The following is a 26449-nucleotide window of genomic DNA, read 5'->3' as shown; positions in this document are numbered from 1 at the left end:
TCATCACTTCAGGATTATTAACGATTAAATTTTTTGAACTTTTCGCCTACTTGAGTTAAATGCACTTTTGTGCTTTCACAAACGGTTGAACTTACAAGTGCTAAATACATTCTTAAGTACAGCAAAGAAGTGATGCTATCTTTTTAATTATTCTAAAGTTATTATCTGTTTGCAATTAAAATTAATTAAGCGCACTATTTTAATTTGTGTGTTTCTTTAACTTGGAATATATCTGCAGAGTTGCTGAAAGCTACATTTTTACAAATTCATTATATAAATGAAGATTTCATATTATAATTTAATAATATAACATATATAAATCATGCAACAACTAATGCCTCTACAAACAGAATAGTACGACTTTATGCCAGTTGACTAATGAACGCTGGCTCTGAGCTTCAATTTTGGCGGGGCACGAGTTCGGCAGTAACATTAACATGAATTTCTCCATATTACGTTCCTAGATTAGGTTCTATATATAAGAATAATATAAAAATATACAACAAATAATGCCTCTAGAAAGAGAATAGTATTGAAATTCAACAATTAATTCATTTATTCTACAGTTGGTTTATAATTCCGTTTTAATATGAACACAGAAACTAAATTGGTTAATAAAAGTTTTACAACAACTTAACAAAACATAAAAATGAGTGAACATTAAAGTCAATTACAACTTTTAGTCAGTTGATTAAGAAGCGCTGACTCTGAGCTTCAAATTTGACAGGGCAGGAAGTCGATTCCTGGTACTTGCAGTCTCAAAAAAATTATTTACGAATAATTAAATACAAGAATTATTTTCAAGACCACTGATGATGGATATTTGGCAATACTCGAAACAGCTGTATGGTCAAGCAAAAATTCAATTAATTAAAATAATATAAAAAGAATTTTTGTTGTTGTAGTTCATTTCTTCGCTTCTATAGATGCGATATTAACAGTTATTGACATAAACAGTTGCAACAATTTGTAGCAACAATGCATGATGATTGTGTAGGCAATTTTCAATAGTGGCATAAAGACACCAGCACTGGAAACAATATAAGACGGGTGCTTATGACTGTTAGTGGCGTTAACTACAATGAGCATATATCAATATACATATCTATAAATGATATTTTTATTTTATTATTGGGATTAATTTTCCTTCTCTTATCTGCCGCTTAATTAATTATTTAATACTCTAAAAATTATATAAAAGTTATTTATTATCCTTGCGACAAAACTAAATAAAATTGTATATTTCTAACACCAAATATATCCTTTTCACCTTCAAATTATGCTCTCGGCGAAACACGTAAACAATATAATGCAACATATTGAAACACACACAAAGGCTACAAAAATAATAACAAAATAATAGTGAGGAAAAATCTTGTATCCAGGATCAGACAAAAACTCATTATTTTGCCAGCCTCTTGAAAATAATGAAAACGCCGAGAAGTGAGCCCGTAGAGCAGCAGTATTGAGCAGAGCAGAGACAGTAGTACGAAATTTTTCATTAAAATACTAACGTCTATATTATACGCGAATATAAAATGCTATCAACGTCAACAACAATAACAAAAGGAGCCTGGAGCTAAATGTCTGCTGAGAACTGGGCGAGTACTTTTGACTCAATAGCAAAGGAACAGGTAAGGTGTTTACATGCTGCAGAGGACAAAGTGTCGAAGTGTTTCCAGTAACATGGCGATAACATGGCCCGGAAAGAAGGTGTTACTACCTCGCATATAACCTTACATAGCACGGTCTTACTGTTCTCATCATTGACAACGGAAATTGTGATTATATTTTCATTTTAAATTTTTTACGGCCAATTAAGTCACTGCAACTTCGTGCTGTTCGTGCTGTTCGTGCATGTGAATCATTTTGAGGCAGAATATTGTGGTTGATGTAAAAAATAATGCCTGCTGTAAGCCAGCTAAAGCCACACATAATATGAGGCGGAAAAGCTTATTATGTTATTGTTTTTGTTGTTGTTAGCTCTTAGCCATTTTGTTTTTGTGGTTATATTGTTTTCATTTGCTACCCCAGAGACAATGTAAGAATTGTCAACACAACAGAGCAACACCATTTTAGGTTTTTACATGAAATTCATCAATGTCGATGATGATGAGATGAGAAATTGATTGCAAATTTTTGAAAAATTAAAATATTTAATCAACCAGAAGTTTAATTAAAAATGTTCATTAAAAATATTTTCCGATATTATTTTTTCATAGATAGAAATAAGTGATTTGTGTATTTATTAAATATTATTTCTAAAGTAAATAATAAGTAAGTGAAGCTTATTATATATCATTTATGTTTTTTTCTTATAAAATAATTTATTTAATAACAATTAAAACAAAAAAGGCAAATTTTTTAAATTAAAAAAGTAATATTATCGATTATATCTAAAGACTTCTTTTCCTTCATATATAGTCTTCTTTCTTATCATGACAGTTTGGATAAAACACTGCTTCCCGAATCATTTCTCTCTAACACACCCCATTCGTAGCATTTCTTTTCCAATCTTTTTATTGTTTAGTGTTTTTAAATTAATAAATACTAAATCAACATATTTTGCTTTTTTTTTGTCTAAACTATGGTATTCCTCTTTCCCTAAGGGGACACAGGTCAAAAATTTGCTTCATTGCTCTATTAGTAAGCGTGGAGTTAATCACTTTATGCGCTGCGATTGGACTAACATTTTAGCCTTCCATTATGTTTAACTTGTATAAGTATGTATAACTTTGTAGTAATGATGCATCTGAATAACGGATGATATCTAAATACGCTAATTGTGAATAATGTACATTAAAGTGGACTTAGCGCTAAAAAAGAAATATAATAGCAGACCAAGAACATGTACTACGGCTAATAAAATTGAGAATGTAGATTTAAAAGTTTCCAAGCCTGAAATCAATTCTTGCGGGTGAAAACACTCATAAAAATTTTTTAAAGATTTTAAAAGATGCCAATTAAATCTCAAATATAAAGAATTGTACTAGGTTCTATGTCGCAACTCTAAATTCAGTCTCGATAACAAATTGTTAATTTAAAAATTAATATTAAAGAAAATTTAGACCTATGGTATAGAACTATGGTGTTCAGCATAAATATAACACAAATATAGAAAAAAATCCAGAGAGAACAAAATAAAATTCTCCGACAAGCTACGTGCGCTCCGTGGTATGTCAAAAACAAAACCCTACACAAAGATCTTAATTTACCAACTGTTGAAAAAGTTACTCTTCATTATAAGGAAGTTACTACACTTCCTTGAAATAATTGAAATGAATTGGGGGCCCTTTAATTATTGAGACCGTAGCATTAAGACTCTTCTGCTTTCCTTTATTGGGATATATAACACTTCGTTCAATAATGTGTGTGACTGAAACATAGATGGCGGCACTAATACTAATAAATACTTTTTTTTCGAAAGTGGCAACCTTTTTAGGCTTACTGTCAAAATCATATGTTAATCCGACTATTTGTTTACAAGTTATAGTGCTTTAAATGACGCTACTTTTGAGTTTTCAAAAAAAAATGAATTCAAAGCAATTCCGTGTGCTGATTTATCATTGTTTTTTAATAAAATATCAGCAGGCAGTGTACACACCATAATACACGAACATTTGGGTATGAAAAAGGTGTTTTCCAAATGGGTGCCGCGTTTGCTCACACCGAAGCAAAAACAACAACGAATCGGTGATTCAAAGAGCTGTTTGGACATGTTTACGCGCAATAAGTCGGAGTTTTTGCATCGGTACATCACGATGGATGAAACATGGATCCACCATTTCACTCCAGAGTCAAATCGGCAGTCTGCTGAGTGGCATGCAGCCGGTGAAAGTCGCCCAAAGCGTCTGTATTTTGGGATGCGCATGGAATAATATTCATCGACTATCTCCAGAAGGGGAAGACCATCAACAGCGACTATTATATAGCGTTATTGGAGCGTTTGAAAAACGAAATCGCAGAGAAACGGCCTCATATCGCGAAGAAAACAGTTTTGTTCCACCAAGACAATGCACCGTGTCACAAGTCGATGAAAACGATGGCAAAATTGAACGAATTGAGCTACGAATTGCTGCCGCACCCACCGTATTCTCCAGATCTGGCCCCCAGCGACTACTGGACCTTCGCAGGCCTCAAAAAGATGCTCCGTGGCAAGAGATTTGGCTCAAATGATGAAGTAATCGCCGAAACTAACATCTATTTTGAAGGCAAAGAAAAATCGTTTTACAAAGACGGTATCGAAAGATTGCAAAAGTGTTGGAATGATTGTATCTCCCTAAAAGCGGACTATGTTGATGAATAAAAACGAATAGTGGCAAAAAAATGTGTTTTAATTAGTTAGTCACACACATTATTGAACGAAGTGTTACGTATATGGTATATAAACGTGAAGAAATAATCAAAATAACATTTCTTTCTGAAAATAATTAAATATATAGTTTTTATAGTTAATTCTAAATAATTACATACTTTAATCTTCATGTGTGAGCAAACATTCTATTTATTTCAAAAAGATTAATGAACTGATTTATATAATTCTGAACTTTAATCTCAAAGATAACACAAATTTATTTTTTAATATATTATAGGTCTTTAGAATAATTTTCATATAACGATGTACGAGTCTATTATATAAATATATAACATATATGATTAATGGTAATAAAAACAAAAATTTATTTATTTGATAATATTAAAATATTTTATATGAATAAACATATATAAATATATTTATGTCAGAAGCATTAAATTTTATAAAACATTTCAATTTGTCAAAAAGAACATAAAAATATGCTAATTGATTTAATTTACTTGAGTTTAAATGTTATCAGTATTGTTGAACTGATTTGCTAATTTATTTAATTTTAGTTAAGAATATCGAAGTTAAGCTTTATTTCAACATAATAATTTATCATTTTTCAAAAGATATAGTTTTTTATTTAAACGATGTATACCAAAAATATTACAAAAATGCTTTTATTAGAACCGTTGGGAATTTTTGACTCCGCTTGACAGTTACATACCCTAATACCCTGTACCCTAATTATTTGAATGAGTATCTGAAAATTTACAATACTAAAAGTATGTTATAGTATAAATGAAAAGTCTAAATTAAACAAAATAAGCAAAAATATCATGCTAAGGTTTTTATAATTTTTCTACTATTATGGCAATATCGTTTACCTGTGGTTTCCAAAGAGAATTATCACAGCAACATCTTAAAATTAAATATTGTTGTTATTAACATTAAACTATAATTCCATATATTTCAGAACTTTAATAATATATATTATTAAATAACAGCATTAATATAATCATTCGAATCACTTTAAGGATATATGCATGTTTATGAATATATCACTGCAACATTGTCCATCAGTCGTTAAAGTAAGATAGATAGAATCATCAAGAGAATGCTATTGGTGGACTGAAGGGTGAGTGATGAAATTACCACAATAAAGGCATCGATTGTGAATAATATACATGCATTGGTAAGTGCTTAAATGACGTGCTTTCAAACATGTTACGCTAAATCTACTTAAAGTAGCAAAGTTCTAGACATACTTCTTAATATAGATAAGGAAATCATGTTTTTAATATCAATTGTTAAATAAAAGAATTACTTCTGATGCTTTATTGCATAATGTTCAATTTTAATTTATTCTAATTTATTTAATTCATACATAAAATTATTTTTTTTTTGTTTTTTTTTATTTTTTTTTTCACAAATCTTTAAGAATCAACCGTCAAATTTCATATATTCTTATTTATCATGATATATCAAAACATTTTTTACTTTTAAATTGGATACACTCAATATTTCTTCCAAATTATCAATTGGTCGATCTAATGGGAATCCCAATGGTAATCGTTCCATTTTCAAATTTCCAAGTCCCAGACCACAAATTGTGTCATCACTTTGTGGAACATCATCTTCCATTGGTGTTAAAATAACAACTAATTGCATTGGTAAGCCCTCAACGCGACCGCGTGGTAACAACAGACGATGTGGAAATCTACATTTTTGACTATTAATAGTCTTAGGTTGCATATCGATTTCTCCATCAATTGCCATCATAACACGTTGATACATTTCTGTGTATGGCAAAGTATCGCGTGCAGTCCATGTTATATCCTTAGATTTACGTTGTATCATATTACGACCAGCAATCAAATCAATTACTGTTGTATCTAATACAATATAGTTTTGACGTTGCTGTTCGTCTTCCATACTTGGTACTAAGACTGTACGCATAAGTACACGTTGATTACGATCAGAAGTTACATCAACTTTAACAGTAAACGATTTGTGATTAAGACGCTGCTGACGAGCAACTAACATTGTTTGCTTACGATCTTTACTTAATGATATTTTCGAGTTAAGTAAATTAATGAGATCGGCATCATTTGCTTCTTCATATGTGCATAACTTATCTACAATCACATCATTGATTGCTACACCAGCCATCTCCAAATCCTCGCGACGATAATTTTCGACTTGTCGAGTACGTTGTTGATCCATAATCATTTGATTTACACGCTGCAATAGATATTGTACTGCAGGATCACTTAAAGATATTCGAGCCATAGTAGAACCTTGATTAATTTCAATGTTTTGCAACATCACCTCACGCAATATATCTAAAACACTTAATCCCTTAATAAGTCTTCCCATAAAAATATCCCCTACCAAGGAATTAACTTCTTTAGTTTCCTCATAGATATTTATATCACTTTGTTTAACACCTAATGAAGGTACAATTTCTTGATTAATACGTTCCATTATATCATTAATTCGTTCTATCATGCTGCGATTAATTAGTGTTTCTAAACGCATTTCATTTAAACGCAAAGCAAAGCGTTCATTTTGTTCATCGGCTAAACGAGGATTGTTCATACGCTCTGCATTCAATTTCTTATATATGTTAGTTATCATTAGATTATTATTTGAACTCAATGCACTGTATTCCATATATAATCGGGCCATCAATTGCTGCAAATTATGGACCAAAACTTCACCGACATTCTGTGAGTTCACATTCTTTCCCGCCATTGCAGCACTTCGTGGAAAACGTTGAAAAGTTTTTCTTTCATCACTTCTCCAATCGTTTCTATTCAAATTCTTATGGTTTTCATCTCTAATCCATTGGTTCTGATCATCATTTTGACTATCCATTCCTATATTTTCCATACCACGCAAGCTTTCATAATCCATTTGTCGTCTACGACTTAAGCGTAATAATCTATCATTATTGGCATCAATAGTCGGTAGTTGATTGCCTCTATTCCGAATTTCATTGACATCGTATCGTTCATTTTTGTAGGAGTCTTCTGAAATAGGATTATTCATATCATCTTTGATATTGCGCATACGTAAAATAGTTCGTAAATGTTGATCTTCATAATTATCACGTGTTTCATCCATTAGTTGATCTCTTATGCGCTGTTCATGGTCTAGATTTCCACGATTTATTTGATCCTTAACACGCCGACTATTACCGATTCGTTTATCACGCTTGTTGCTCAAATCGTCTTGAGTATTTCGTTCCTGTGTGTTTTCACGAACAGTGTCATCCATATTAATGAAGCGTCTACGACTAATAGGTAATAATCGTTCATCATTTATATCTCTTGTTGGTAGATTATTTATTTGACTTGTTCTCAAAAACGCTTTATCATCCTCATCATCTATACTTTTAACTTCAACCTTACGCCTATTCGTTACACGATCTAGTTGCTCTCTATTATCAAGTCGCTGATCATGAACAGAAATATCATCATCTCTTTCTTGCAAGTTCATGCCACGACGACGATTTTCCGCAATTTGCTGATTTGTTTGATCCTTAACACGCCGACCATCACGGATTCGTTTATCACGCATGTTACTCAAATCGTCTTGAGTATTTCCTTCCTGTGTGTTTTCACGAACGTTGTCATCCATATTGATGAAGCGTCTACGACTAATAGGTAATAATCGTTCATCATTTATATCTCTTGTTGGTAGATTATTTATTTGACTTGTTCTCAAAAACGCTTTATCATCCTCATCATCTATACTTTTAACTTCAACCTTACGCCTATTCGTTACACGATCTGGTTGCTCTCTATTATCAAGTCGCTGATCATGAACAGGAATATCGTCATCTCTTTCTTGCAAGTTCATGCCCCGACGATGATTTTCCGTAATTCGCTGATCCCATATACGTTCTTGTTCCATACGGTTTGATTCGTTCTTAGTGCGGCGTCCATCACGTACTTGATCACGTACTATACTTAAAAAGCGTTCGCGCTGTCCTTCCAAATTACGTATATAAGGTGTATAGAGATCATTTAAAATACGTTTATTACTTATAGGTAGTAAACGATCACTATTAATATCAACAGTAGGAAGACGATCGACAATGCGCATTCTTTCCGTTTCTGAATTCATGTTTTCAAAACGATCATAATTCATATTTAAGCGATCAACTCTCTGCTGTTCAGTTGTTATACTGTCTCGTATTCCTGCACTAACAACATTTTGTCGAGCATTTTCACTATTTTGAATATATTTATCATTGTCATCTTCTTGACTTTGTTTATCCATTCTGTTAAAACCACTTAAAAGTCGTTTACGACCTATGAATAGTAAACGATCGTCATTTATATCTGCTGTTGGTAACCTACTAATATAACGCATTCGCTCAGTATCAATATTTGATCTATCCAATGGCTCTTGTTGGAATTCATAACGATTATTAACTCCTGAAGTCATAAAGATATCTCTATTATCATTATCATCATTCGCTCTATTGGGTTCTTCATTGTCTTCAAAAGACATTTGCCGACGACGTGAATCTATATATTCATTTCGTTGTTGCATTAATTCGTCAACATTTCGATCCAAACTTACACGATTAAATTGGTTACTTATTCGAATAATCAATTCACTAATGAGTTCCTGCATGTAACCATTTAAGCCTACATCCTCCGTTAACATAGCTGTACTGTCATCAGCGATATTGGATTGATCTTGTAATACAATTTTATTAGCGCTAAGCATTATAGTTTTAGGTTGTTGTCCTGGTGTTCTTTGCATTGCCATTTGCATACGCATTTCACGCCAAGGCATCCACATTGAAGAACGATCAAAATATCCAAGCGAATTTAGTGCAGAAAATTTGTTCATTAATTTTGTGCGTCTCCCTAAACCAATTACATCCATTATATTTGGTTTTATGGTGTCTGTATCACTTTCCAAAGCACTCAAATCCATATTTTGCGCTTTTCTAATTAATTCCTGCTTATAATATAGTTCAGGTAAAATTTCATTAATACTTGGAATATTCAGCGATTGAGTATCGGCACGATCTCTAATTGCCATTAATAAAGAATTTACAAACATAACACCATTCACATTCATACGTGCATAAGCCACATTCATTTGGAAGACATTCCAATCTATTGAACGTACAAATAAGCGATATAAACCAATCATTTGACGTAACTGCTGCTCCTCCACGATGTTGAAAGTATCTGTCTTGCGCAACAATCTGTGTTGACGATCCAGCTCAATAACATTTAGCATTTCTTCATCAATGCCCTAATAAAAGTATGTAGTTCCATTTTATTAATATGATTTTTTTATAGGCAATGCATATGCAACAATTACCTGGATATATCTATTATTATCCGTAACAAAACCTTGTGCTAAATCTAGTATCTCTGGATTATTAAGTGGTTGATTCACATGTTGAAAAATATCTAGTATAAACTTCTGGCGTATCAATTCTTCGTTTGTCACACGTTGCACACGCTTAATATCTAAATTATTATCAATAATTATACATTTAATTTTGTCGATCATTATTTTTAAACTCACCCATATTATTAATAATGTAATCTGGTAATAATCCAACTCGTCCTAACCTACTGCTACTACTCAGCACGCCTGCTGCTGTCAAACCGACCAACAAGGTCAGGAACATCAAGGATTTCATCATCGTTAGACCTTTATAGACTAATTTTTTGTATTAAGAATGTTGTTTAAGCTTAATCAATATATTGAGCACACTGAATTGCACTCGGAAGGAGACTACGTTCTTACTCCAGTGGACAAGCCCTTTTATACTAATTGCTGTAAATTTATTATCACCACATCACACACATTGTCGATATTAATTCGCTATGTAAATAGGTTCATCAGTTCAACAAATTAAGGCCTCTTTGTCTGTCTCTTATTTTGCTTAATTTTGACATAAGTTTATCAATCAACGATTGTTTTTGCTTTCTTTTAAGGCATCGGCCTCTTCAATTATGCAATATAGACGCCTATGTATATATACATTTTTCTGTTATCATCAAAGAGTCTTGGATCAAATGAAAAATTCATTTCAAAGATTTGCTAAACGTTTTGTTTTAATTTTGTATTTTATTATTTTTAATTAATTAATTAAACATTAAATGCAATTTTTGGAATAATAAATATGAGCTCTTAGCAACACGAACACTTGCAGGTCTGTTGTACTGTAAACGCGTTTCTTAATAACGAAACATGTTAGGTTCTAACCTAATTTGTCTGTTATAAGGTAAAAACTAAAATAAAGGAAGCTTATCAATATAAATTATAAATTTAACATTTTTACTTAATTTTATTTATTTAAACCTAAAAAACTGTGTCCTATTCAAGGAAAAATAACTAGGTTTAGATTGTAATATAACATAAGCTAACAGAATAATTCAAGAATCGTTATTTTTACACTATAAATCTCGGATATGATTATTGAAACCCACTCAAATTGAGACTTAAAAATATATAATCTATTTCAACATAATATTTTGTGTTAGTATATTAGAAAGACCACAACTTTTACCATATACTAGAGTTCCCACAGTGTTTTAGCAAAATTTTCAGGCGTTCACCAAAAAAAGTTCTATATATTCATTAGGCCAAGGTTTGCAATGCTGTTCAAATTTATTGTGTGGTAGAATAGATTAACTAAGCCTCACCTAGGCAAGATATAAAAAATAATCTGTTTTAACTCACATTTTCTTGCACCCACTAATGCATTCTAAATGTCTGTTTGAAGCCGACAATTGATATTCCACCTAAAGACTGATGCACTAAAATTTAGTTATATATTGCTAATGAGAATACTAGAAATGTGTCTTTGATTAATTATTTAATATATTCTTTAAATATACAAACAGTAATCTTACTTTTAAAGAAAAATCAGCTATAAAAGAAACATACCCAAACCGTCTCATTCCCAAAATACCCATTAAAGTGAGTGGAACAGATACTTCAGGAAAATTAATAAAGTCATAAGTTACTGCAATTGATTAAAAACATTAAGAACTTCAAAACTGCTGGAACAGACGATATCAATGCGACGTGTACTGAGCTGTTGCGGTACAGTACAATACTTGAAATTCTGATTACAGAAGAGAACGTTGTTTATGTTAGCTTTCCTACTGTTCTGATACAACAATGGCCTCAGCGAGAAAGGAGTTATAATATTCCCGCAGTAAGAGGCGACTAAAATCCAGTAGGCATCACACACTCTTATTCATTTACTGGCATTCAATGTTCAATTGTAGATACCAACTTGGTGCCCAAAGAATAGTAGAGGTGTTAGATAGGCTTCGAGTCCGTCAAATGAGGCAACTATATCCAAATGTATATTAAAAACAAATACAAACATCTTAATAAAGCCTATATTTAACACGTGATATAAATATAGTGAAAGATGTCTTAACCGCTAATTGCTCATGAAAATCATACAGTTGATACTATATTATTCATCCCGGATAAAAATATTTCACACTTTATATTGCCCTTTGCCAAGTACCATGTATGAAACTTAGAAAAAAATTGAATTTTTAAATTATTTGCAAAAAGTAATTGTACGCCCAAATAGTTTGAAGAAATTTGTACATCAAACTTTCCTACAGATGACGATATTATTGAGCATTATAGCTCAAAATTAGTGGATCCGATACTAAACACATCGGAATGTGATGAAGAGGATTCGGTGTATGAAATTGTTCATCAGCCTTCCAAGAATGAAAATGAAGATTCATTCAAAATTCTGAATACTTATTTGCAAACGAATGATACTACAACCGATGATCACTATAATGCTTGGAATAAATTGGAATCTCTAATTCTAATTAGGAAAGCCATAATTTTTTAATATTTTACTTCACTATAACTTCTGTAATTGATTTCAAATAAATAAATAAACATTTTCAAATGTAATCCTAGTTTCTTTCAAAAACACAAAAAAAATTCTCTGTCTTGAAATCTTCTCAATCTTTAAGTCGAACCTTTTCTTTGCAAAATTGGACTTCGAGTTATGGAAGTTTGACTGTACATATAAATCATATATAATTAATTAACAAAGAAACTTATTTATGAATTATATACCTCAATTAATTTTTATTTTTATTTTTATTTTTATTATCATTTTTATTATTCACGTTTTTAATTTTAGTCTTTCTCACTTTACGCAATGCTAATCAAATTTAGACACGACAAATCCATTTTCAATTTTAATACGTAAGCGTTGCTAACAAATTCTTGACGCAACAGTAAAAATCCAATTTTAATCCTGATATTTATTCTTTCACTGTTCAGCATAGTGAATTGTCCGTGAACAGAAAAAGAAGAGTAAAAACAATGATTTAATAAAATCTTGGCAAATCACATTCAATAGTTCGGTGCGGAGGACTGTTGCAAGAACTCTGGCCCCAAGGAAGACACACACCGTAAATGTCACATAAAGTATCATAAAAATATAAAAATATAAAAATATTTAACAAATATTGCAAAATGCGAACAAAGTGTACAGAGGCAGGAATAACACAAAAGTCGACAAACCTCCAAGGGCGTCATTAAAACCAGCGATGCGCGTTAAATTTAAATACGTTTGGATGACACTGAGGAAATGATGAAAATGGTCACTTCGATATTGGTAGTAAAAAGGATGAAGATAAAAAACATAAACTAATTAGCAAATAAAAAAGATTGCAGTTTTTATATTTGAATTTATGTTGTATTTGAAAACATGTTGAGAATACCTACTTCAAGTCTGATTCAAATTTTAATCACGATTATGGAGAGTTAAATACGTTAAATATCACCCTTTTATATTTAAATAAAAATATGTTTTAATATTGTTTTAATATTTATTTATATGCAATCAATTTTTTGAAATTATTATCTATTATTATACTTCACAAATGCTTTTATGAAATTTAAACATACTAAATAAAATGTAGTTATCTATTCATAGAAGTACTCTTAAACCTTATGTGAACTTCTTACTTATGATCCGTAGTAATGTCACATTCAACTCAATTAATATTCATCACTATTTTCAAACAATAACCCTTCATCTACATAACCCTTAGTGCTAAAATATTGAATTGAAGAGGCAAAATTAAAGATAACACGTAGATATGGCAAACCATAATTTATACAAGTTTATTTAAATTTCATGCATTAAAGTTAATCTTCAATTAGAGTTTGAAAAGCTCTAATGTGTGGTTAACAATTCAATTTAATAAGCTTAGTTACTTAAATACATTATTATTATAACATATACAATTTATAAACTAATTTTAAGTCTTTATCGTTTTGATTAAATTACGTGCTTAGAAAATTTAAAATTAAACATACCAACAATTTTACGAATAATACTTATAATATGAGTATTTGTGAATTACAAAATATGGCTTTCTATTTAATCTGAAATATATCTCGAAACAGGATATTCATTAAGTTGCACTTATGTAAAAAAAATTTAACTCTTGTTAAATTTATAAGTGTACTGATATCTTAATGGTGAAGTCTCTCTAAAGGTTTCAGGTTCATCGTCTTCATCGCACGACGAAGGCGGTGTCTCAAGCATAGGCATAGACAAATCCAGATATTCCTCATTACTGTTAATATTTGCCACTTGTAAAATTTTATCTAAATTTTCAACAATTTCCTTGAAAGTCGGTCGTGAACTAGAATCGAAGTGCCAACACTGTCGCATAAGCATGTAAATGTTCAAAGAGCAACGCGGAGGTTTTTCCATTCGTTGGCCTGTTATTAAATAACTATAAAGTTCTTCAGCTGACATAATATTGGGATATGGTTGTTCACCATATGTCATAATTTCCCAAAGCAGTACGCCATATGACCAAACATCGGACTGGGAATCATAAAACTTTTCTTGCAGAGATTCTGGTGCCATCCATTTAATAGGCAAACGTCCATTAGTGTTTTTGCGATAATAATCCGTATCTTGTATATCGCGTGCTAAGCCAAAATCAGCTATTTTCATTACATAGTCATCACTGACCAAGACATTACGCGCTGCTAAATCGCGGTGAATGCACTACAATAAAAAATATTTTTTAATTAATTAAAACAAAAGCAATTCATACTTAAATTATCTTTAATTATTTGTCAAAAATATACATCTTCAAATTGGTATTAAAATTTATTCAAAAAGGATTTAACTTTTTCTCATGAAAATGTTATAAGCTTATAACGCAAATGATTTAAATTATACGCTTTAAATTAAAATATATATCAATGATTCCGATACAGGAATGTTTCTTTTCAACTGTATTTCCTTGAACAAAAAGAAAAATATGACCACTTCAAAATAACATTATTTTTAATATTAGGTGTATTCTTTTGACACGATTGCTCCAATAGAATAACTTCTGGTTACTTGAGAATAACTTGACATCACTGCCAAATCAGTGAAACATATGACAAGTAAAAAAATTTCAAACACATTTGTGATGGATAAATACATGTAAATATAAAAATACTTGCAGATAATTTTATAAAAAAGTTTTTTATAATAATACATATATATAAAATCAATAACACAAAAAAGTAATTGATGAGCACTTTATATTGTATTTGAATTTATATAAAAGTATAATTTTTTTTAGGGTTTATCGATGAAAACCTAGTAAAATAGTGGAATAAAGACCGGTCCATTGACCAAATATTTGAAATTTTTGAGAGCTTAAGCTCATCAGAAAGCAATACGAGGTTGTCAATACATTCGATTGTATAATTTTCAAACGTCTAACATCACTAGTTAATGCTCAATGAGCAGTATTTAACACTATTTTATCATTTTTGCAATTGTCTTATAACTTTTTGTTTTTATTTTAAAGACTGTGTTTTATTTTTATTCATGTATTGAAATTTTTAATGAACATAATACATAAATTATAAATCCCTAAAATTATTCACAAAAGTTGATACGTTGCCCATCCCCGCCCTAACAAACCTTAAGTCCACCTCAGGACGCACAGGAAGATATGCTGACCTACGGTCCGTCATCAGTTAGAAGATAAATAAATGATAATGATTCTAGTATAGTTAAAGTTTAGTGTGGGGCAAGGATAAGCCCCCCAGCCACAAAAGAGTAAAAGTGCGCAATAGCACTAACTCAAATCACAACAACGACAACAACAACAACAACAATAAATCCCTGTCATAATAATAATATATACAATAGTCTGTCAATCGTCATTACAAATTTTATAAAAAAAAATTACTATTTCAAAATAGATATACTATGTTCAGACTAGTTGAGTTGCGTCAGTGCACCTGAGCACTTTTACTCTCTATTAACTGCGAGGTTTCTACAAAACCCCTCTTTGCGCCTTGACTGGATTATTGCTTATCACTTCATTAGACTAAGCAATAATTGACCTCAGATCTGCATATCTCCCCGAGGAGCCTGTAACCATTCTGAGATTTGATAACGCGGTGTAAGAAAGTCTGTCAGATATATATTTACTTTTATAAATAATAAACAAATTTTTCTGTCATCTGACTAGAATTTTCCATTTTCTTTGAAAAATCATTTACAATAGATCGGTTTTAAGATTTAGCACTATGGTAATGCCAATGGCTTATTCGTTAAGCAGTTTGAAGAAAATGGACTTATTTTTGCGAATTTTGTTTTTGCTTTGCATGTTGATTTCTAAGCCAAACGTGTTTGCTCTTTGCGAAAACATAACATATGACAGACACCAACAGTGATGCCAATATATTACCTAGCGACTTGTTGTTTTTAACCACCTTTTGGAGCTACCGAATACATCTAATAAAGTATGAAATATTTAAATAAAGTTAAATGTAAACAAGCTATAAGTCAAGAATTGTGGCGCGAAATGTGGCAATAGATTATCTTTGTCTAAGTTAAATCCCAGGTTCAAATCACATATTTTCTAAAATGTTTAAATTTGGCTTTGTTTTCTCAAGTTTTTTTTTAATTGATTTTTTCCTGCATTATTTTTTATTTTGATTCCATAATTAATGGAATTATATATATGTAAATAATTTTTTTTCTCGATGGTAATTAAATTCTTTTTACTTTTATGTGCTTAATAAAACACATAACAATAAAAAATAATTTTTCCGTGTAATCCATGTAATTGATATTCAAATTACTTTCAAACGATTCCCATATTACTTACAATGCGTTAAGTAAAAAAGCACACACTAGTGCCATTAAAACAAGACTGACTATAAATAATAATGACAAAGATATAGATAAAGAAACCAGATATGTTCTATAATAATTTAAAAATATAAATAATGATAACTATATGGAATACAAATAACATCTAATTCTCATAAGTATTTACAAACACATAAATAAGACAACTTACTCTTCTCGACGCTAAATATTCCATTCCACGTGCAATTTGGAATGCAAATGAGATTAAATTTTTTTCGGTTAACTGTGCCTTCTCCTCTTCAAAATTACTACGAAATCTTTGTAAACTGGAGCTGCCAATAGTGGAAATAGGTCTATTCTTTTTAAGGAAATCTTTTAAGTTCCCATGAGGAGCAAATTCGACTATTACCCAAAGTGGACCCTGTTGACTGCAACATCCAAGTAAATTTATTATATTTACGTTCTTTCCAATTATTTTCATAACTTCCATTTCACGCACTAAACTTGCCATATCAGCATCAGTATGCTCCTCTTTAACCATTTTTACAGCCACAATTGTAGTCGAATTTGGAGGTGCATGTGTTAAACCACTTGCTTCTGCTCTGACTACGCGTCCGAAAGCACCTTCACCAAGTGTTGAACTAAGTGTCAATTGATTGCGATTTATTTCCCAATTTGAGTCTAGTGGAAATTCATATTCGTTGAAAGCTTGTGATGAGTCCATATTGGATGAGGTCTGAAAAGTGGTGCGTTGCTTTTCTATTTTAATGACCGGCATTTGTAAGTCACATGAGTTACCGCTATCTGACGAAGGTGGTTTGTATATAATAACTTTTTTGGTCCATTGATGCACCGTCTCAATGCGTTGTTTCAATAATTTCTCATGTTTAAGTTTACGTAAAACGTAAACCATGAAAATGGATCCAAAGAAGAGTAGCAATAACACTACTATTGCAACTATTGTTATCAATAGTGGATGATTACGTATAATTGTGTATATTTCACGACTAGGCAACTTGTCAACGACTTTTAAATATGCACTTGCTGAAGCTTGACCTAAATTATTCGCAGCTATACACGTATACCAACCTTCGTCAGTGTGCGTTACATTTTCTAAACGCAGTATATGTTTCTGATCCGCATCGGTAGGTAATCTAATAAATTCCTTGTTCTCATTATTCTCCTTATTGGATATGATAGGAATATCTTTTGCAAGATCTGTGGAACTTCGATTAGCATGGGTGTGCTTAATCCATTCTATATGTGGTTCTAAATCCGAAACGACTACACATTTAAAATTCACACTACTATTTATTAAAGCTGTTTGATTCTGTGGAAACTTATCACTAAGTATTGGTTTCGAACGTAAACGATCTGTCACTATAAGTTTGGTAGTGTAGTTACGACAACCAAGTTTATTACATACATGACAAGTGTAAGCACCAGTATCAGAAGTAATGACATCCTCCATTGTAACAGACCATTTCTTGTATGTAACCTTACCAATATGGCGTATTATTTCTGTGTTATTACACGACCAAGTAATATTTGGCAATGGATTCCCATTGGCAACACATGCTAGACTCACAGTACTACCAGCGGGTTTCAATATAAGTGGATGCAGTTGATTCAGTTTTTTAAATTCTGGTGCAGATTCTTTGCCACTGTAGTCTGTCGATTCCTTTGCATCAAAATCCAACTCACTATGGTGTTCACTATCAATATCATTTTTATCTATCGCTGTAGATTGTATGTCCTGATTATAAATTTCCATACTATTACTTTTTAAAACCTGTTTTGATAATTTTGTTTTTGGGATGTATTTATCCACGGCTATTGGGACATACGTAAGTGTTTCGTTGATAATAGTCTCATTATGCAGCTCAGCAGTTGCAAAAACTGATAGATATGCACTGGTTTTTGCAAAGCCGAAATTATTAGAGGCAATACAAGTATACCAACCCTGGTCGTCTAGTTGCACATTACCCAAACGTAATATATTTGGCGAATCTGGGTTAGTAGGTAACTTCATAAATGCTGAACTTAGAGTCAGTGTCTGCTGATATTGCAAAAGCGCTTTTTCTAAAGATACTTTTGGTATATTCAACTCCTGATGTTTCACCCAAATAAAATTTAAAGGTGTTAAATCGGAAATAATTTCACATTCAAATGTGACATGCTCATTAAGGTTAACAGTTTGGTTTTGTAATGCACCGCTGACATATGGAGCTGAACTGTTAAACGCATGCACTACGAGCATAGTGACCCTTTCCATACAATCAATTTTGTTGCATAAAAAACACTTGTATATACCTTGATCTACAAACTTTAGGTTATCAACCAGTAAAGACCATTGACTCATTTTGTAATGCACGTCGTTGTTATCGAGTAACGTGTCATTTAATGACCATGTAACGTTGTAAATGGAATTATACTGTTCACCGCAACTAAATTTCACTGATTCACCGACTGTTTTGTGAATGTATTCATCTTCACTAGGTTGATCGAAAATTTGATTTTGTTCCGAATTTTCTATATTAACAGTATCGTCATATGAGACAAGCTTAAAATCAGCAATATCGTCTTCGATCGTAGAGAGTGGGTCTGTTATTTTAAGTGTAAGGTTCGACCATTTTAAACCATGAAGTTCAATAGGAGTATAGCAACTGTAGGTACCGATGTCGTTGGCTTGTATAGATCTTAAATTTAAAGTTCTATTTGCTTCTATTAGTTGATCGTTTCTATACCAAATTACTTTAGCGAATCGGCAAGTTATTTCAACATCAGAATTTAAGGGTACACTACGCACCATATTAGTCTCAGTGCCAAGTTTAAATTTATATTCTTCTTTGTTGTTGTTTAAGCTTTTGGCAGTTATTATAATCAAATGCAAATTTATATATAACAATATCTTTAGAAATTTTTCTATTGTTTTTACCGTTACCTGTGCCATTTTTGCCAAACCAGACAATTAGTTACATAAGTATTGAATTATTATTGAAGTATTTTTCAAAAACCGCAACTGTTAATAGTAATTTAATTTATTTATATTCAAAATTTATTTTATTTTATTTATTTAGCTATTAAATTGTCAACTGCTTTTATTGTGCACATACCGAACGCTTGGTACTGATTTATTTAATGATTGTTTTTTTTCAAACTAAATAAAAAACTGACTACTTCAGGATGACAAAAAAAAAACAAAACTATGTGAACAGTATTTGTAATGAGTGTTTTCAGCTATTTTTTATTATTTACTGTGCACTACACGATATTGTCTCTGCTTAGTTTGTTACTTAAGCCATTTGAATTCCGTTGAAGTCTTCTATATACTTTTTTCATACTACTGTCGTATACCGCGTTCATATTATATATGTGCACGCACTTCTAAAATGCCAACCATTAAAGGTGGTCAATACCATTTGTCGTTAGTCGTTTCACTTGGTTACACGATTCACAATTTAATTTATTCATTTCCTCTTCTCGATTAATTATGTATTTTTTTAATGTTGCCTCTTGATTTTTCTAAGTTTTATAAATTTTCTATATTGAATGCATTATGTGACTACTTTGTCAACTCTTCCAATAATTTTCTTCTTTTAGCAGCACTTGTTTTTGGTCTTGAAGAATTTTAAAAGTTGCCTTTTTTATTTCTAAACCAATTGAATTTATTTATTCTTCATGGATATTGCAACACCATTTATCAAACACCATTTATAATATAAAATTCCAGTTAATAATAATTTTTAATCACAAATTGCATTAATATCTTTTTGGGAAGATTGGAGAGTGACGCTTCTTATCTTATTTTCTGGTAAAATTCATCTGCAGATTAGAGAGAAACACTTTTAGAAACTGTATAACATACATCAAATTTTTGTATTTGTACATATATACATATATAATATATACATTTCATATAAAAATTTGATTAATGAAATTGTTTAAATTATTTAATTAGATCAAATTATTATAATATTTATTTATTTTTTTATTATAAACTTATTTATCTATAAATTCAAATTCATATTTACATAATTATATACGAATTATAACCGGTGGATATGCTAAAGAAAATATTATCTGAATATGAAGAGCTCACAGTTTAATATAAAATTTTTAAAAATTGCATGTTTAATATATCACTTGAAATAAATTTACATATAGAATTTCAAAACACCTCATCACTTTTAATTTGAAAAATGCACTACACTTAGCAATTATATATATGTATATTAATGTAACATTACTCAATTATATTCTATTCATATGTATTTATAGTTGATTATGTTGATACATATTAGAAGAGATTTAAGATTTAGAGATAAGATTTAAGTTCACAGGAATTTAGCCTCCCGGAGAGCGAAATATTACGATCATAGCAGAGTTCTAACAGTTTATCCTATTCGAACAGCAGCTAAACAGCATTTCGAATTAGCAGAATGTCTCCCGTTTTGAAGTGATTGATATTAGACTGGGATTAGAACTTTCGGCGCAATTTCTCACCCTGACACAAATTAGTGCTGAACAGCCACAAACTAGTTTTTTTTTGTTATTAATGATAATCTAAATTTAAAAATTAACTACAACTTTTTTAATATTGAACAACATTTATTATTTATTTATTTTATTTATTTATTTTTAAGTTAACACTAAAATTAATTTTAATATTAACTAAGAATAAGGAACTGGACTACAAGGAACGTCTCTCGCCCTGTGAACACAATTTATTAATTCTCATAAAATCTTGACCAAAAATAAATAAAATTATTTTTTCTAATTAAATTTTTTTATTTTAACATTACTTTTGCTTTCATAAATGTAAATTTAAATTATTCATGGTGTAGTGTGAAAACTACACATTTTATATTACAAATCACTCAACATTTTCATTAATTGGATATTACATCCAATTAAAAATTTTGTATTAAAATTTTAGTATTGTTTTTGAATTTATAATATATTAATAATTTTAATTTAAAATTTTTATTATATATTCTTTTTTTTCAACCAAAATATTTTTCTAATAAAATTAATTTTTTTATTTATTTTCATTTTAAAAATTTGCAACAAAGTTTTTATTTATGATTTAAATTATTTTTAAATCATACTTCTTTTTGTTTTTTAAATTTTAATTACTTTTATTTCGTTATATTTAAAACTTAAAAATCACGTACAATTTGCATTCTGCATATTCATTTTATATATAAAAAAATTTTAAACGGCCACTCTTATGTATACATTTTACAGCTCAATTCATTTTATTGAGTTTTATCATTTATCATTTTGTGTATATATTCTTTATTAATAATAACACAACGTTTCTTTTTTATTCACAATACTAAATTCTTAATCTACCGAACCTCCTAAAGCCACTGTCCAAACTCAACTAAATGCTTAACTCAACGATATAAACTTTGATTTCATTTTGGCAACAACTCAAACAATAACAACAACAATAACAAAAGTTTCAGCGGCAAAAACAACAAACAAAATTATTATTTTGCTACAACAACAACAACAAAAACAACAACAACAACCACTACAACAACGCACTTGTCAACAACATTATCGTCGTCATTTTAGTAGTCATTGTCAATATCGTCACCATTGCGCCATAATATAACCATCCGCAACAATCGCAATAATAACAACAACAAGAACAACACCAAACCAATCACTTAAACGATCCTTAAGCCATACAAATTTATAGCTTCTAAGCATACTGTACGCCTAAACACTAAAACACTATCCAACCAACTACCTGTTGCGTTGCTCAATGTTACGTGCATACATTATGTGCATCAAAGGTGACATCGGTACATGTGTGTAAAAACATGTGGATGAGCGCGACCTCCCTCCCGTATCTGACGCTCATGTTGCAATTGTTTTCTTTAATATAAAACAATTTATATTTTGTTGGTTTCTATTTTGTTTTGTTTTTGTTTTTGCCACATTCTAAGCATGTTTATTTTCTTTGTTGCATTTTTTAATTCCTTAAATATCAACTTATCTATTGAATTGTTTAGGTTTGGTATGGATAGATAGGTTTTCCTTAATTTATGCGCACCGTATGGCACGCATAGTTCATGCTTGTAGGTTGTCTATATTTGGGAAATATTGGCAATTCTTCATTGTTTTCCTCTTCGTTCGCCAACAGTACGTAGTGCTCAAGCGTAGTTCTTCGGTTATTGCATCAATATTGCGCGATGGTAAGCAGTTGTTTGTATACTCCTATGTATGTTGTTGTTGGCTGAATGAGCCCTACAGTTTTTATCGGAATTGTCGTATAGAACTGACACAACACAATAATTTTTGCTGTAAAGAGATATATACGTAATTATAGTATAAAAATTAAATAACAAATGAATCAAACTTATATTATTTATAAATAAACGAATAATACTATGTTCAGACACACCTTAATTTTGCGAAAATCTTAATTTCATCTTCGTTTCAGCGAAATTAAGTTATTTCTTCCATACAAAATTTAGTTTTAAGGCTAGAACGAAATTAAGTAAACGTAGGCTAAATATTAAGGACATTTCAAATGCAACTATGCGTAAGATAAATTTTAAGAAAAAGATAAAATTGAGATAATGAAAAAGGGACATTTTTTAAATAAATGTCAGTGACAGTAAACTGTGATAAAACCGCGAAAATATTTTGAATGTAATGCAAATCGGAGGCGCTATGCTCCACTACAAGATGAAGAAAAAAAAAAAGAGAAATTATAATATAAATTTTTAAATTTGAATATAGAGAAAAAACAGTAATACTATGTCCAGATAGCCAAATTAATCTTTAATTTCGTAAAAATGAAATTAAGTTAATTTCGAAAGTGTTATTAATTTAAAATAGAGTGACAAATAATAATCCACATACCTGAAATCTACTAAAGCTAATAAAACTACTGAATGCAATCCTTTATAGTTATAATAATCAATTTTTAAAATTACCCAGATACAAATGGTGTTTGAAACATTCGATTTGTAAACAAAAAACACATGATTTCCTTAATTTGGGGCATTATAAACACTTTCGCAATTAACTTAATTTCATTTTAAGTTCATTGTCTGAACATAGTATAAGCGGTTTGTTATCAGTACTTTAGACATCCAGTTTACGAAATTTTACTCGCACGACCAAATCGTTAAATCGTAAAACTCATTAAATTAAGTTAACACATAAAACAAAAAATATATGATTTCAAAAGTTCAGTTATTTTTTCAATTTTAAAAAAAATTAAATTTGTTTCTTGTTACTTTATATTAATTTTATATATGATTGTAATATAATATATTACTTATCAAATACAATATATTACATTTGCATAAATGATTTATAATTTACAGGACTTGTAAAATAATGAGTAATTGAAATAATTTATATTATACCAGCTCTAATATCGATTATTATCTTTTATTATCTGTAGAGGACATATATCCAAGCACACTGTAACTAGCTTTCGACGATTTCAAATTAATTTACAGGACTTGTAAAATAATGAGTAATTGAAATATGTTAATTTATATTATACCAGCTCTAATATCGATTATTATCTTTTATTATCTGTAGAGGACATATATCCAAGCACACTGTAACTAGCTTTCGACGATTTCAAATTAAACGACCTTAATTTAAGAGGCGCTACAGTTCTAAGGTTAATGAATTTAGCTTACAGCTACAATTTTAAAATATAATGGCGATACAAGTAAAATTGCACTTGTTTCGAAAACGGTGTCAAAATATCCAAATAAATTAATGATCTATTTGATATTCAGTTATATAAACGAGTTAGTTTCGTGATATTGTTTTTGAAATTATAAACAAGCAAACAAACATTAAACAACGTTGCAGAATTCAATTTAAATTGGGTGATCAAAATTATTGTTTAGTCTGTCAACTAAATCAAAACTGCTGTGCTTCTCTTAATGACCTAGCTAGGTTTATTAAGGTTAAAGTCATTTGGGTTTCTAGTAGAGCAGACGAGCTTGCCAAGGCAATCACTCTTCTCCCTAACATTCACTTCTCAGATATAGGCGTTCCACTTGCTACAGTTAAACTGGCAATTAAACAACAATACCTGAGAATAGCCAAGCAATACTGGACTTATCAGTTACTTCAACTAAGGTGGAACCTGCTCAGCGCCACCTGTGCTGATGGGCCACTGCGAAATAGGAAGACATGCTATGAGACTGGATCTATCCTACCATTACTTTTGTCGAGGTTGTTTTTTGTTTTATTCAATAACTATGAGAAATACAGAAAAACTTTGTATGAGTGAATTGTTTATTTTAAATAGGTCTATAACTTTTAGCAAGACAGTTTTTATGTAAAATTAAATATGTCGGAGATATAAGCAATCAAAGATGAATTTTATGGAAAAAATCGTTATTTTCCAATCTTTGGGGCACCATTTCCACTTATCCAATTGAACTAAAATTTTACACAGATTATTTTTTTAGTAAAATGAACCGATCTGGGGGGTGCCGTCAACCGATTTTACGAACAAAAAATTGCCCATATACCTTAATGGCACCCTAATGTATATACTTAGTTTTTTCTTATCACCGCCTACATAATATAATTCACCAACTTTATTTAAATTTTAAATTTAAATTTTTAATTTAAAATTAAATTTAAATTATATTTTTTAATGGTGTGCCAGTTTTAAAAAAAGCTAATCCCATAGAATAGAATATGACCTCATCAAATTCGATATGAAAACCGCAGGGACTTCTACTGAAGTGATTTCGTTGCTAAATCTAGGTTTAATTTATTGATATAGTGAATCAGTTTATATATCAGTTTACATTTGATGGGTTGTAATTAAAAACAGTTGTTACTATTTTTTATTTTTGCAATAGGTGGAAAGTATCAAAAGCCACAATGTGGAACTTTAACCCCCTAAAACTACTTCTTAGAAACGAATGGAGATTTCCACTGCAATGCGAAAACTTGATTCCGTTAATTAACGCGGAGAGATGCGGTCAATGGGCGTTATACCGTTTTTTAGGTTTATCTAAGTCAGAAAGCATGGAAGTGGCAAACACACACAGATGGATCCACTTAAGCCTATTGACCTATTGTGTTACCTTATATATAGGAAAAACTCAGGGTTTAAAACCACCTAGAACCTTTGACGAAGCCTTAACTACAAGACCTAACCCTAGGTTTTGTAATTAATCAATATCCTAAAGAAAGGGGGCTTCTAAAGTATTGAGTCGCCGCCGTGCATGAGCTGAGCAAAAACATAGTAGATGAGAGGTACTCTCATCGTTTTTCACACAGCTGCGACAGGTTTGATTGAAAGGGAGACCTAATCTTCTAGCATGGTTTCCCTAGTTTACAGTGACCTGTAAGTAAACTTACCAAAAGACCGATATTTCTATGGAGTATCTAAATAAGAATTTCGGATATCCTTTTATCGGAACGTGGCCAGATTGCATATAGATGTCCACATATCGTTGAGTCTTCCTATATTTCGTTAAAAATTTCAACACAGAAAGAAATCAGTAACAGTTTGCACAACATTAGCGATATGCACAGATTACTTAGATGTTCCGGGAAGAGTTGTTTATATTCTAAAAAAAAAAATACGCACATATACGTGTACATTTGTTTACTGCATTTTATTTTGTTTTTATTTGCACTGTTGCTTTAAACTATTGTGAGCCTAAAGTAAAATCTGAAATCTACTTTCTGAAAAACATAGGTAGAACAAATGCAACGGATTAATAGTATCAAAATTTCATAACTGGTAAACATAATTCATTATAGTGATCTTCATAGCCAATATGACCAACGAAAAATTATATTTGTTTATCTCTTCGTTATTTTACATTTTGAAGCTACAAATACAAAACGTGTGCGTGCGATTATTGAATATTAATTTAAAATATCCGTTACGTGACTTACATCTTTTTATTGCTTTTGGTTTGGGTTTAAGGCTTCTGTCGTAGATCATTCTTTAT

At 30.5% G+C, this 26449-nt stretch overlaps 2 protein-coding genes across 2 annotated transcripts; both read right to left on the bottom strand.

The window, feature by feature from the left end:
• Window positions 1-5733: 5733 nt before the first annotated feature.
• Window positions 5734-10088, bottom strand: LOC119667909 (fat-body protein 1-like). The gene is made up of 3 exons (XM_038077264.1): window positions 9866-10088; window positions 9656-9807; window positions 5734-9586 (listed from the first exon to the last, which is right to left on the bottom strand). Exons 1-3 carry the CDS (start codon window positions 9984-9986, stop codon window positions 5768-5770), a joined length of 4092 nt encoding a protein of 1363 aa, XP_037933192.1. The 5' UTR covers window positions 9987-10088; the 3' UTR covers window positions 5734-5767.
• Window positions 10089-13642: 3554 nt separating this feature from the next.
• LOC119667910 (fibroblast growth factor receptor homolog 1) lies at window positions 13643-19302 on the bottom strand. Its single transcript, XM_038077265.1, has 2 exons — window positions 16684-19302; window positions 13643-14372 (listed from the first exon to the last, which is right to left on the bottom strand). The coding sequence occupies exons 1-2, from the start codon at window positions 19282-19284 to the stop codon at window positions 13791-13793; spliced, it is 3183 nt and encodes a 1060-aa protein (XP_037933193.1). The 5' UTR covers window positions 19285-19302; the 3' UTR covers window positions 13643-13790.
• Window positions 19303-26449: the final 7147 nt, after the last annotated feature.

Source organism: Teleopsis dalmanni, chromosome 1, assembly GCF_002237135.1.
Source record: "Teleopsis dalmanni isolate 2A chromosome 1, ASM223713v2, whole genome shotgun sequence".
Lineage (NCBI taxonomy): Eukaryota > Metazoa > Arthropoda > Insecta > Diptera > Diopsidae > Teleopsis > Teleopsis dalmanni.
Note: the sequence above shows the minus strand (reverse complement) of the source record. Positions and strands in the feature narration are given on the sequence as shown.

Coding starts and splice junctions, on each gene's coding strand:
- LOC119667909 (XM_038077264.1), bottom strand. CDS start 9,986: ATGATGAAATCCTTGATGTTCCTGACCTTGTTGGTCGGTTTGACAGCA. Junction 9,808..9,865: donor TTACATTATTAATAATATGG/GTGAGTTTAAAA, acceptor ATAATAATTTAG/ATATTAAGCGTGTGCAACGT. Junction 9,587..9,655: donor ATAATAATAGATATATCCAG/GTAATTGTTGCA, acceptor TACTTTTATTAG/GGCATTGATGAAGAAATGCT.
- LOC119667910 (XM_038077265.1), bottom strand. CDS start 19,284: ATGGTGCGTAGTGTACCCTTAAATTCTGATGTTGAAATAACTTGCCGA. Junction 14,373..16,683: donor AATATTTAGCGTCGAGAAGA/GTAAGTTGTCTT, acceptor TTTTTATTGTAG/TGCATTCACCGCGATTTAGC.